At 50.3% G+C, this 13,122-nt stretch overlaps 1 protein-coding gene across 1 annotated transcript; it reads right to left on the bottom strand.

The window, feature by feature from the left end:
* Nucleotides 1–776: 776 nt before the first annotated feature.
* OAZ2 (ornithine decarboxylase antizyme 2) lies at nt 777–13,122 on the bottom strand. The gene is given in 7 exon segments (XM_037155551.2): nt 777–1,951; nt 2,202–2,287; nt 3,100–3,275; nt 4,308–4,388; nt 4,390–4,465; nt 10,626–10,685; nt 12,919–13,122. Coding segments are annotated over 7 exon segments (630 nt in total). The 5' UTR covers nt 12,939–13,122; the 3' UTR covers nt 777–1,820.

The following is a 13,122-nucleotide window of genomic DNA, read 5'->3' as shown; positions in this document are numbered from 1 at the left end:
AATGACTTACCCCTTGCGAGAACACAGGGAAGTTTCAGAAAGAACAATGTAAAAATGGGCCAAAGACCCAGAGAAAGTCAAGACGGCCACGTCTCAACAGTGAGTGTGCCGAAGCTACAGGAGGTGGAAAAACAGGCCCCGCACCTCACTGAGGAAAACAGAGGAGAGAAATGCTACTAAGCCCTTGGGGAATTAAAAGACAACCACAGGCGACGAGTGTCCTAGCCCCCTCTGGTGACATGAGGGCTTCCCCTCGTCAGGGTCAGGCTGGTGTGAGAATGGCAGCCATGCCTCAGAACCCTGAGAGGAGAAAACCATCTTCCTAAGGAAAGTGCTTGCTGCTTCCTTCAAACACCTCCAGGAATGGGAACATCAGCTCCATGTAAAAGCCAGAACCCGTCAGGACCACTCCTATACAAAGGACCACGTAAGAACAGCTTAGCTCCCGGGGACACAGCCCGTGTGTGGACGCAGCTACTGTGTGCACACCCAACACGGCTTCTGGCAGTGCGCCCCAGACTCCTAGCAACCCCATCTTTGCATGTGACGTGGCCCCAGAGACCTCAGCCCGTTCACCTGCCCTGCCGCACTGCAACTTTCCTCCTGAGAAGCGCGCATCACAGCCCCACTAGGTTAGGCTCCAGATTCTACAGACGGGAGTGGTAGGAAGCTGGTCCTGGTACAGAAATAAGGAACAGACCAGCCACAACTTTAAATCCGTTTATTGACACAGAAACACAACACACTTGCCTCCCTGACACCCCCACCCCCTCACCCAGAGTAGATCTCTCCCCCTTCCTCCCCCCATAGAACAGCTGTTCCTTGAAACAGAAAAGGGCAGGCCACTCCCGCAGCCCCAGTCCCACCTCCAGGCTCCGTGAGGCGAGGGTCTCAGGCACTGTGGAGAGCCTGTCAGAGGGCTGGGGAGGGGTGTGCAGTTAGCCCTGTACTCAGCCAGGCAGAGGCATCCAGTTCTTAGGAAGATTCCCCCTCCACCCCCGGGCCCTGAGTCGCCATTCCTCTTCCTCTCTGCTCTTTGTGATACTAGGAAGGAGACATGCTGGGGCCTGGGCCTATCGCCAGGAATGAGAACTCCTGGCTGTGAGCTGAGAATTGGAGTTTGGCTAGTGTTTCTTAAGGTCCAGGCACCCTAAAAAAAGCCCTGGTGGTGGGAGTGAACTTCAATGCCCCTATTAAAAATGCACCGACAACATTAAACAGATTAAGCCAGCTTAACCAAATGCCAGGATAACAGTAAGCTGTACAGAAGGAGGGGGTCTGACCAGCTTTCCCCAGGCCAGACACAGACGCACACAGAGAAGCCCAGGTGGAGTGTCAGAAAACAAAAGGACACTGCTTGCGCAGGGGTCAAAAAGCCAGTACTCAGGAGCCCCTGGGGTGACAGGAAGCAAGGAGAGGAAATACACAAGTCTTAAAAACCAGAAAGCCCCACAGCCGGGGAGCCTGAGCCTGACAGTGCTGCCCACAGGCCCTCCGGGCCTTGCCCTGGACTCGGACAGTCCCTCCCCTGTGGGCAGCGTCCTCCCTACACACATCACACAGCGCAGTTTAAAAGCTTCTAATGCCAGTTCATAAACATCTTCATTTACTATTGGTGATTACGTGTGAATAATATGTTTATACTGTTCTTTATGGAAAACAATTTCAACAAGTCAACTCCAAGAACACAACAGGCAACCCTCACCCTGAGCCCCTCAGCGCCCTTCCCTAGACAGCAAGGAGCCCCCACCTCTGCCTCAGGGCTGCCCGACTTCCCCTCCTTCCCCTCTGTAGCTCTTGGGCAAAGCATCCTCTGACCATTAGTCCTCATCGGACGAGTTCTGGTCCAGGGGGTAAACCATGAACATCACATCTGGCCGAGAGGGGACACAGGGATGGCCTGGACGAACAATCTCAAAGCCCAAGAAGCTGAAGGTCTTCAGGAGTGGAGCTGCAGAAGAGAAGAGTGTAAAAAGGGTTCTTACGGGAAATACAAGAGTAGGGTCAAATCAAGGAAAAACCCAAATAAAAACGGAAAGAGTGCCAGGCCTTGACTGAAGACCCTCCGGGCACTACCCCCCATGACCACCCGGCTTTGTACAGGAGACTCAAGGGCCCCACCCCACTGCAGAGGACCCCCTTTCCCCCTCCCCAGAACCCATTTTCTGGGAAGCAGGTCTCAGGCTGCTTTGACCCCTCACCTCTGTCTTCCCGGCCCTTCTTGAAGCAGACAAAGACGCAGTTCACCTTCATCTTCTCTTCAGCGAACTCTAGCAGTGCTAACAATCTGCAAGGAGAGAAAACTTAGGCCCACTACCCCCTCTCAAGACTTCCCACCTACCTACTCCCGAAAAAGGCTTTTCTGAGGCTTACAGCGCCATTATCAACAGAGAAACTTCAGGGAGGAGGTTCCTATTTCAAGACCACAAGAGCCTGGGTTCAGAGAAGGATAAGCCACACTCAGAAAAATGTTGTTGCGTGATCTTTTCCTGGAACAGGGATTCCTACTCTGAAAGGAACACTGACCGGCTTAACTACTGTGGTTTTTAAGATGGTATGGGGCCTCAGAAGAGAAGCCAGTTTTTCAGGGGCCTTCCAAAGCTGCCGAGTTTGACAATGACTGCCTGCCACTGACAGGAACTCCTGGACCCAACACCACCAAAAGGGGTCTCAAGAGGCTGGAGCCACTTAAGAGAATTCCGTCCTCAAGACTGTTTCTCCCACACCTGGGCTTGGAGGGCCCAGCCCAGTCCAGTAAAATCCCACCGGCTCGCAGAGCTTCCTGGCCTTTTGAGCACACCACTGTTTACTGGCTCAAGGAGGGCTTAGAGTCTGCTGGGAAGAGTGAAACATGGGGTGATTAATGACAGGGATTTGGTGAGTGTGATAATGACCTGCTTTAATGATAACCTAGAGCAGAACTGTTTTACTGGCTAAAAATAACATGTTTCAAATTCAAAATGCATCTGCTTGGGAGGCCTAGAGCTGGGAAGAATGCAGACTCCCTGCTCCTGTTCTCCCCAGTAAGCACATGCCTTTCTCTGGGAGGGCCCTCTTTCCCCATGTGCTCCTTCCCTTTCCCCAGCCCTTGCTCCTTACCCTTCTTTGCTCCCATCAGCTAATACTCCATCTGGGATTTCTACAAACAGGCTCTGGCTGGACAGGACTGCATCCCAGGAAGAGACTGTCACCTCGGTGACCTCATACTGGAAGTGGACGATGTGAGGCTTTCCATCGTTCACAGGGAGATCCTGGGTCACAGTGAGCTTCTCGTCCTGGAAGGAGATTAGTTAGCGACCATGCCGCTACTGCTTCTGGCCACACTGTAGGCTCCCCAACCTGGGTGGTGATGAGTCCTCTACAGTCCATCTCAGGGTAGCATGGGGTAGAGGGCACAGTGAAAATGGAGAGCTGCATGCTGGCCGAGTGTCATTCATCACTCATCAGGCACTAAGACTGGTTGGCACTAAAAGCCAGTGTGATGGGATGGGAAATATTTACCAAGTGTCCGCTAGATGCCAAATACTGTGCACAGTACTTTTCAACCACCACAAGCACTTGAGGTAGGAGTTAATATCGACATTTTAAATCTGAGATACTAGAGACCCACACAAATTAAGCAACTGACCCAAGGCTCCACAGCCAGTCAATGGCACAGCTGAGATTCAAACCAGGTCTCCCTAACTCAAAGCCTGTGCTTGTCCCAACACCATACTCTTTCCCTTCCCTCTGAAAGAAACGTTGGAAATAATAAAGATATGTGTGGGGCTTGGCGGGGGCCCAGGTCAACCAAAGCCTGCTTTCAGGTCAACTGCTGGGTCCATGTTGTATCTCCTGGCCACAACCTCGAGAGCCCAGAGCTCAGCTGCCCTGCTACCCTTCAATGCCAGTCTTAGGAAGAAGCTAAACCAACTTCTAGGCCTCAATCACAGGAAGTTGAAAGCCAGCAAAGGCTGCCCCAGCCCAGATCACTCCCAGGCAGATTCTCAGCATTCTCTAAAGCCCACCCCTGGGCTGTGCTATATGCAACCAGGTGATGGAGATGCAAGGCCCCCTCGCCTTCCTACCTCCCCCCCAACCTCCCCAGTCAGGCTGGTAAGGGATAAAAGTCAGGGTGCCAAAGGACGAGGACAATGGGAAAACTACCCTTGGTATTTCTCAGAGAACTGGGAGTAAGGGCTCTCTCTCACCCTAAACTCATCATGAGATGGGGGTGCTTGGCACATCCTTCTTATGAGTCCCTTCTGGGACTAAGGGGTGAACGCCTTAAAGGGTCTGAGAAGGCTCTGCCCCAGAGTCGTCCTTACCTTATATATTAGAGCTGAGAGAGAAGGATCCCTGCTGCCCCCTCGCCCACCGGGGATCTTCGACAGTGGGTGAGGGGCATCAGGAGCACCACAGAGGCCCTGGAACAATGTGCCTGCAGCACTGGAGCTGGGGACAGTTACTCAAAGGCAAAATACTACTGCAAGAGACAGAGAAGGTGAGAGTGTAAACACCAACACTTGAATATTTAATTCTTTATCCCATCCCAGCCCTGGCTCTCCTTAAACAAGTGCTCTAAGGCTCCACCACTGGGCCAGTCTTTTCAGCTGTAGCTTTCAGAACCACCTCTGCTCTTAAAGGACAGAAGCCCACCACCCTGCAGAAGCACAGGCAGTCCCAGAAGGGCTTAGGGAGTCCAGCCGAGTATCTGGGCAGAGAAGGACCATCAAACAACAAACAAATCTCTTCGGTGCTGGCAGCCCTTGGGAGGAGCCAGACCCAGGCCTGCCTGCTAGGCCCAGAGCCCTGTACCCTCCAACAGCCCGGTTCCCTGCCCCAGCAATGTCGCAACCACCTACGGGCAAACCCACAAAGCCTACACGATGACTTCAGGCTGCAGAGGCCTACAGGCCTCGGGAAGTCACGTGGGCTGGGCAACCTGTCCCTGAGGAGTTCCCAAGGCTACTTTTCCAAATCTGGCCTCCTCCCTGAAACAGGAATAACTTGACAGAATCGCTTACCCAGATCCATCTAGGGTAAAGAACTGAATTCAATCCAGGGACCTGGCTCCCAGAAAGGAAGCGCACTGTAGTACAAGGCACTATGCTATCTCCAGTTTGTCCTGGTGTGCCACCAAATGGTGGAATGGGCTTCCTTGCCCTTCTTTGCTCGAATATGACCTGAGCATGGGAGTTTAGGCAAAATGTCGACATGGTCAGAATGGACACTCAAGGACTGGGGGGGTTGCTGGGAGGAGACAAACATGCTGAAAGCCAATAATCATCTCCAGATACGTGCCCTGACCGGCCACCATAATTTTCAGGTGGATCCAAGAGGGTTCCAGGTCTGCCCCACTGCCCACTTTGAATCCAGTGTAACAGCTCCTTAGGCTGACTCCACAGGCCAGGGGCAAGTGAAGCAATGAAAGAGGAACCCATCTGTGCATGCGCGCACCACGCCTCGCCCAGCAGCGCACGTCTCTTCCCCACTGGGTGCTGAAGGGTACCATGTTGGCAACCTGCATCAGCTCCAGAAGTGTTTTCACCCCAGAAATCAGCAAATACTATAAATCAAGGCTCCCCCCCCAAAAAAATCAGTCGTAAAATAATGTGAGGCGCTATTCTTCATCCTGTCCTTTGCTTTATATGGCACTGCACACCAGACTGGGGTTTTTCATGGAGGCTCTGAAACAGGACTGAACTCACACCTAACCTGGCAATGGCAACCAAGGGGCTGCCCACTGAGGCCCTCAGTACAAACAGACCTGCATAAGCATTACAGCTGAGTTGGGAAGTCCAAACCCATCACTGCTCTAGCACAGCTCCTCTGTCTTCAAGGATTTCAACAGGGGTCTAAAATTATACTCGGGAACTTCACTGGGAGATGCCATTCCCAGGGCAGTGTCAGTGGGCCCACCGCAGCATCAGCACCTGAGGGTGGTAACCACAGGCACCACCCCTGCCTGCTCCGGAGAGTCTCAGGGAATCCTCACCTCCCCCATTCCTGGCCTCACCAAGAGATAGTAGAAGGGGCATGACTGAGAACTACACTACTATTTTCAAAGGATGGGGTTTACTTTCTATGAGGGACACTGAGTTCTTATAATCCCCCCTTCCAGTGTGTTAAGGGATAGAACAGAGTAGAGTCCAGGTTGAAAAAAACAGGACAGCTGGGCCTTTCCCCAAACGAAAGCACACACACATCCCACATGCTATGTTTGCCTTCCCATTCCCTAGTGGCTACTCCAGGCCTCTGGAGAAAGCAGGCTTGCTTGTATTGCTCAGTGAAATTACTAAGGTCTGGGCAAACCTCCTCTGGGGCGACAGATGAGATACGGCCTTGTATTATACCAGAACTACATGGGTTCACCAAACAACCAGATCACCAAGGAAGGCCCTTGCAAATCTGGGATTCTGGTGCTGGCTCACTTAACTTCAGGCTCCTACTTCCAGAAGTCACAATTTCCAGAGAAATCGCCCCTCCAAGGTCTTTAGACGGAGAGCCGCAGTCAACTCCTCACCTTCATTCCAACCACCCTCTTTATGGCGAGCTAATTTTCACATGCAAATGGCAGAAACACTGGGGCCAAGCCAATGAAGAAGTCAAAGGTGGGTTTTCCTTCTTTTTAGGTCCAGAACCCCCTTTTGTCCTCCTAGAAAAAAAGCCCTTAGGGTCTGCCCTGTGTCCAGCATGAATGTATGAGCTCATGCTGTGCCTGGTGTCCTGATCTCACTCCTCTTCAGGTAAATGCAAGCAGTCTGTTTCACAGTAACAAATCATTTACTTCTGCCATCACACACAAAGATCCTGGCAACTCTTTCCTCCTCCCCCACAAAGTCTACACAGAAAGCAAGTGTGAATGTGAGTAGGGATGTTAGGGGTTTCAGAGCCCCATGCAGGTATCCAGTTCCAGTTCCTGAAACAGCTGGGGTTTCTAATACACTTAGTAGACAGTAGATCACAATAATCATCTTCACTGCCCACCCTGCTGGATGTTTTATTACTTGCTGCAAATGGCAAATTGCTTCTCACAAAAAACCTGATCATCAATTCTCCAGAGACGGGAAGGGTGATGGGTACAAATGTAGTAATTAAAGAAAGTAAGGGGCATGAGAACAGTGGCCTCCTCTTGTTGGATTAACTTTAGTGCTCAAATGGTGTTATGGCAAAATATGCCACCAACCTCAGGAAAAGAGGATCCTAGAGGAACTTAAGCACAAGAGAAAGTGGCTTCTAAACACAAGTCTTCCTGTCACAAGATCCAAACCTGGTTGGACTACGTATTCAGTTTAGTTGTGTTCCTATTGGTTCCAATGCTCATTTTCCAGCCTCTCCTCACACCCTGCTCACCCCACTGGGGGCAGGACTGGTTTCATCTCTACCACCAAAAGTCTAATTTAAGGTCAATCTAGAGGCTGAAAAGATCACAACTGATTAAAGAGAATCAAATGTATCAGAACAAACCCAAACATCCGGTGCAGCTGGATGCTCCTGTTCTTGGAGAAGAAAAAAATACACCATGCTGGAAATGAGGGTCAGGTACCCAAGTCAATTCAGAAGAGAGATGGGAGATTGGAGCCAATCTGTTAGTGCCTTTTATTTGCTCAGTTGTTACTGGACATGCTCTTGGAAACACTCCTCAGGATACATGAGTGCTACCCTCACATCCTGCTGCCTCCAACATAAAGCATTCTGTGACTGCTGTCTGAAATGTCCTTAGCAGGCTGTAATTTCATCCACTGGCTACAGATGGGCAGTGCATGAAGCAGATGTATTTCAGGGGAATGCTGCTGGTAAATCGAAGTTTTAAAATTCAGATCCTGTTTTTAAATCTGCAGGGTGCTTACCATTTAAAGAAAGTAACCTCAAATTTCTTGATAAAGGATCTCCTGCCAAAAGTCACTTCCAGTTGACCATGTCAGTTTTGATTTTTACATTAACTTTGTTCAAAACAAGTAGCCTATTACATAGAGACTTAATATAAAAGTTAATTCTGTGGCTAACTTCCATTCAGCTATATCTAACAAATACTCGAATTCATATTCTCCATATACTTTTGATCACGTTTTACTTGAATCAGTGACGTGAGCTTAAGTCTGCACCCTCTCTCCCCAGTTTCTATCACATGACAGAGGAAGGTCAGGCAGCCTTGGTTTCACCCACTTTGTGGTATCAAGTTAAAAGACATAAAAACCATATTCCCAAACAGTCTGGGTTCACTCCTCCCTTTTCATCCTCTCCTGACCCATTTCTGTCTCTGGCCCTGCTTCTTAGAACACTACAGTGCCCAGCTTCCACACACAGGCTGCTCTGAAGACTAGGAAGGTCTCTGATGACCACCCCCTGTGCAGAGGGACCAATCTAGGGCTGCCAATCACACTTGGCTAAACAGAAACATGAAGAAAGGCGGGAGGTGATGGCCACCTCCAGTCTAGAGTGCGGGAAGAGGCTGACTTCCAGCTGCCAGTTCCCTTTCCATTTGAGAAAGGGCGCTGGTTGGATGCCAGGCATAAGTTATTCACTGAGGCTCTTCTGTGTGCCAAAGGGAGTCTACTTGCTAGGCCTGATTATAAAGAAAATGACATCACCACTCTGAATCACAGACTGAAATCAAAACTGGCTTTTGGTTGGTTCTCCACCAGAAACACCCGGTGGCAGCTAGAATATCTGTGCCTCTGAGGTCTGCTTATCTTAATTACACAGATGACACTGCCACACCTTCCACCAAAGGTGGGCACAACTGCAGGTGCTGTCAGAGGCTGGGGGACAGCTAGGTAATCATGCCTTAAACCAGACCTTCAGTTTACATTTTAAGTACCTCCATCTAGTTTTTATCATAAAGTCATCACCCAGTTCTGGCCTCTTCCCAGGATGGAATCGCTTCATTGTTTATATAGTATCAAAGGCCTAGGAAATTTTCTTAAGGCTTATCTTAGACAAAACATTTTATTCTGCTGCTAACCCTGAGCTACCCATTTGGATCATTTCGAGTAACAAAATTCTTACTCACCTACTTGACCCTTTCTCGTCTATAGCTTTCAATTAGGCTTCACAGCCTTCCAAATCATGGCACCAACCTGAATCAGTTCTGCAAACTATTTCAAAATGGGATTACTATTTTTCCCTAAGAAAGCACATATGTAACATCATCCCTCTACCCCAATCCTCAGTCCCGTTTTTCATGTTTCTGAGCAGCTCTGAGGCTAAATTTGGATTTCTTGGCAGAGTGAGAAGTATTAGTTCGCACTGCTTTCTGAAGCATACCCCCAATTTGGGGGAATTCCTGACTATACTTAGGAGTTTCTCTCTCTCTCTTCCTCTCTGGGGTGACCTTGAAGGCACCCAACAGGAAAACTCCCTCTCCCTACCATCCCACATCCAACCAGCCACAGTGCCAACAAATAAGGAATAACTAAAACCAAGTTCTTTGGGGGGAAGAGACTGAAGTCCCATTCTCCAGGGAACCATTCAGTGAAGGTGCTCAAGGCAGCTCTGGTGCACTCTGTGCCCTCTCCACTCCCAGAAGAAGCACCTGTGGAAGCAATGCTTCTCCTCAAAGCCTGTCAGACACGGGCTGATTAGAACACAGATCTGGAGCCAGGGAGAGCTCTTCTCCACATACTGTACTGTCACAGGTACTAAGCCAGACCTAGTCAGAGACTATCTTCCTGCCCCTACGAATGAATCCAGGAAGAGAAAGGCCATGACGCTTGATTTCCTTGGATCTGAACCTCACGTTCAAAAACTGGAATAAAAACAGTGCCTGTACTTGTGTCTTCTTCCTTCCCCCACGACTGGGCATTTTGACATTCTGGAGGTACTAATCAGAACAAAACTGGAAAGGAAGAGCCTGTTTTCAAAACATACTGCCCGCTCCTCTGCAACTGTTTCTTCCAGGAAACCAAGCCCCCACCTCTTGAGCATTTCACTGGAGCCAGGAATGCTGGAAAGCCCATCCCCCACCCAATGGGAGTTACTCAGCCAGCTCCCCCCTCTGGGGATACAAAACACCAAGAACATCCGGCTCCTATCAGAATCCCTAGTTAAGGCTCTACGAGGATTTCGTTTAGAAAAGTTAAGAGGCAGCCCAGAGGAGGCTGGGAAACATACTATGGAAACAGGATTGCCATAACTCAAAGAAACCAGACACCCTGCACACACCGCCCCACCCCCAGGCCAAAGTGGAGCAGCCTGAGCCAAGGCCTTGCTCCTGCCCAGGCCCTGGCAGGCCACTGGCTCCTCCCTCCACCTGCCTGTCACACAGCCAAGCCCCTCAAATTACCAACACACTAAGCAAGGGCCCTGGAGAAAAGCAAGCCTGTTTTGCCACTTAGGAAGCGGGAAGGAATCTCAAGTTAAGTGAATCCAACCCCCTCTTTTTACATGTACGTGCACTGGCTAAGCCAAAACTAAAACTCAGGTCTCAACCTCGCAGTCAGTGAAGACCCTTAGGTGCTGCTCCCAAGGACCCCAAAGAATGCCTGCTGAGACCACACCACCTTCCAAACCCACTGTGGAGACAAACATAAAGACCAGAAAAGAAGATTTTCCCATAGGCTCCTCTGCTTCCCTCCACCCCTGCACCTCATTCTGCCATCTGTCCTCAGAACACACACAGCCTTTTCTACCACGAGTAATACCTTTTGCATCCAGCACCATCCAGGTATACATCTACCTCCACCTTCTCCGCTCCAGAAGGGCTGGGTTAGAGAAGATGGAATAAAAGACAGGACTGCAGAGGGCAATGGACATGGAGAGTCTCAGGAAATAAACATAAAACAGCAGAATGGGACTGCAGGTAGAGGGCTTGGGAGGTGGGGAAACGGGTAAAATCAGACCATAAAAAACAGGAAATAAGGAATAAATTTTCTTTCTGCATATAGGGAAGAAACAGAAGTGTGGGGGCTAGACAACAGTCTGAAAATAATGGCCATTGGCTGAGAACTGAGTAACTAAAGGTAGGAGAATTTAAAAGGCTGCTGCAGGTATCTTGGGTATTTCTGGTTAGTACCTGGGGCAGGAAAACTAAGGAAATCCCTGAAGACAAGGCCCTTTTCAGTAAAGGGCTGACACCCACAAAAGGAAAACGATGGGAAGGGTCTTCTGTGGGGAGGGGTGGAGAGGCAGCGTTTCTTGAACCTGGCTGCACATGGGAATTGCCAGGGAGCCTTACAAATATGTACTAATAACCAGGCCGTACCCTATGCCAGCAGGTAGTTGAGGCAGGGACCAGTTGACTGATTTCTCAAACGTGCAGCCAGAGTTAAGAAGCAATGAGGAAAAAGAAAAACCAAAGACCCAGCTGGACTGTTTAAGGATGGTGCTTGCTGTGAAGTGGGAAACGGCAGGTTAGAGGCCATTTTAGTGATAAAGGAGCCCACATCTGAGAGGGAACCTTCAGTGGTAATCAGAACCCTATGTAAAAAAAAGCAGTAAGAAAGGCCATGTTTATAAGAGAAACTAAAGTCTAGTTTTAATCAAACCAAGGCACAATTTAAGGAAGATCTGCAAGAAATGGATCTGCTTGCAAAATTGTGAGGCCCAAGTGAGGAACAGAGGCCATAAGCCCAAATATGGGGACAAAGGGGCCAGTGTGGGTAACTAATGAGCTTCAGACTCATTTTGGAGGGGGCAGCACAAGTCTCGGGAAAATAGGAGGAAGATAATTAGACCCGAATTGTAAATAGAAGCCGTTCTGATGTAGAAACAATCAGTGTTAAAATTTGTGGGGAATCAGGAAATTATGGAACAGTTTTAAAGAGTCTGGAGCAGAAACATGGAGTGTTTGAGGGGGAGATGGAGGACAAGGGCTGCCCTGGAGAATGAGAGGTGGAGAGGAAAAGTAAACGATGAATCCTCCCTATTTTGAGCAGGGGGAAGTATATACGATTTAAGTTTAGAAAACCACTGGTTCTGCGTGAGAAAGACGTGCATCCTTTCTCTCCAACTAACAGGGGCCGGGTTTTGAGGGAGGAAACTTTGCAAAGGCCCAGGGTCCAGAGTACGGAGGCACTGGAGGTAGGGAAAGAGGGTAAGCCTTCAATCGGAACCAGGGTCGGCTGAGTTCTGTAATCTACTAATTTACAGAAGGGGTTCAGTTAAGATGGGAAGAGTGAAAGTAAAGATGAGTTCCAGTTGACAGTGTTTAAAGGGCAGGAGTATTTAAAAGAGTGTTTGGGGGAACCCCATTTAGGGCAACAGGATGGAAGATAGGGGTCAAGTCCAAAGTGCTGGAGAAATCAAAGGAATGAGGTTGGGAGACAGGAAAATTGGGAAAGGGGTGTTAAGGGAGGAAGGAAGGGAGAGATGAAGCTGGAGTGAAGGACTAAGAGGGCTGGGCATCCTAGTAAAGACTATGAGGCCTGGAAGGGGGATGGGTGGGTGACGGTAGGTCCAACCGAGAACTTAAGGATGGAGCCTGATTTGGGGTGAGGGGCGGGGGTAGGAGGAAGCCACACTGATGAGAGATCTGGTTGGAGGGTGCAGTTTGAGGGAAGGGATTCAAAGGATAGGATTAAGTGACTTAAAGAGGGGGGAGGAAAGATTTGAGGAAGATAGGAAACAATCTGGAGAATCTGTAAGAAGGAAAAACCCACTTTGGGGAATTCAGCACCATGTGGCGGAGCTGAAGGAAAATGGGGACGTGATTGGAGGACTGGGCTCCGGTTTGTGGGGACCTTACTGGAGGAGGCCCGGAGGAGGGGGATGGGCAAGGCTGGCGGGAGTGGGGCTGAAGGACGGAAGGAGGCCCCGGGGGGGACTGGGGCTCCGACTGGGGTGGCTGAAGTCGGAAAGGGTCTGAGAGCGGAGCGAAAGGCGCTCTGCGGGGGGAGCGGGGGGGGCGGCGCGGGAACCGGCTAGTTGGTCAGGGAGGAGGCCGTCTGGAGACGGTGAGAGGAGGATGGGGGCGGGGAGCCTGGGCCGGGCCGTTACCTGTCCTGGGTGTTTATCATCCTCGGCGGCTCTGCTCAGGGTGGGAGGAGGCGGCGCAGGGAGTGGGTAGGTGGATGAGTGGGTGGGTGTGGGGTCGCGCGCGCGGGGCCGATCTCGCGGGTTAAGTCCCTGTCAGGCCGCAGGCCCAGAACCCTCCTCCTGCCTCAGCAAGCGCCTGCCTCCAACTGACCCTCCCCGGCCGCC

This window comes from Artibeus jamaicensis, unplaced genomic scaffold (assembly GCF_021234435.1).
Source record: "Artibeus jamaicensis isolate MK-2021 breed Jamaican fruit bat unplaced genomic scaffold, CSHL_Jam_final contig_548, whole genome shotgun sequence".
Taxonomy (NCBI): domain Eukaryota; kingdom Metazoa; phylum Chordata; class Mammalia; order Chiroptera; family Phyllostomidae; genus Artibeus; species Artibeus jamaicensis.
The sequence above is the reverse complement of the archived record's forward strand: the minus strand, read 5'-3'. Positions and strand labels throughout refer to the sequence as shown.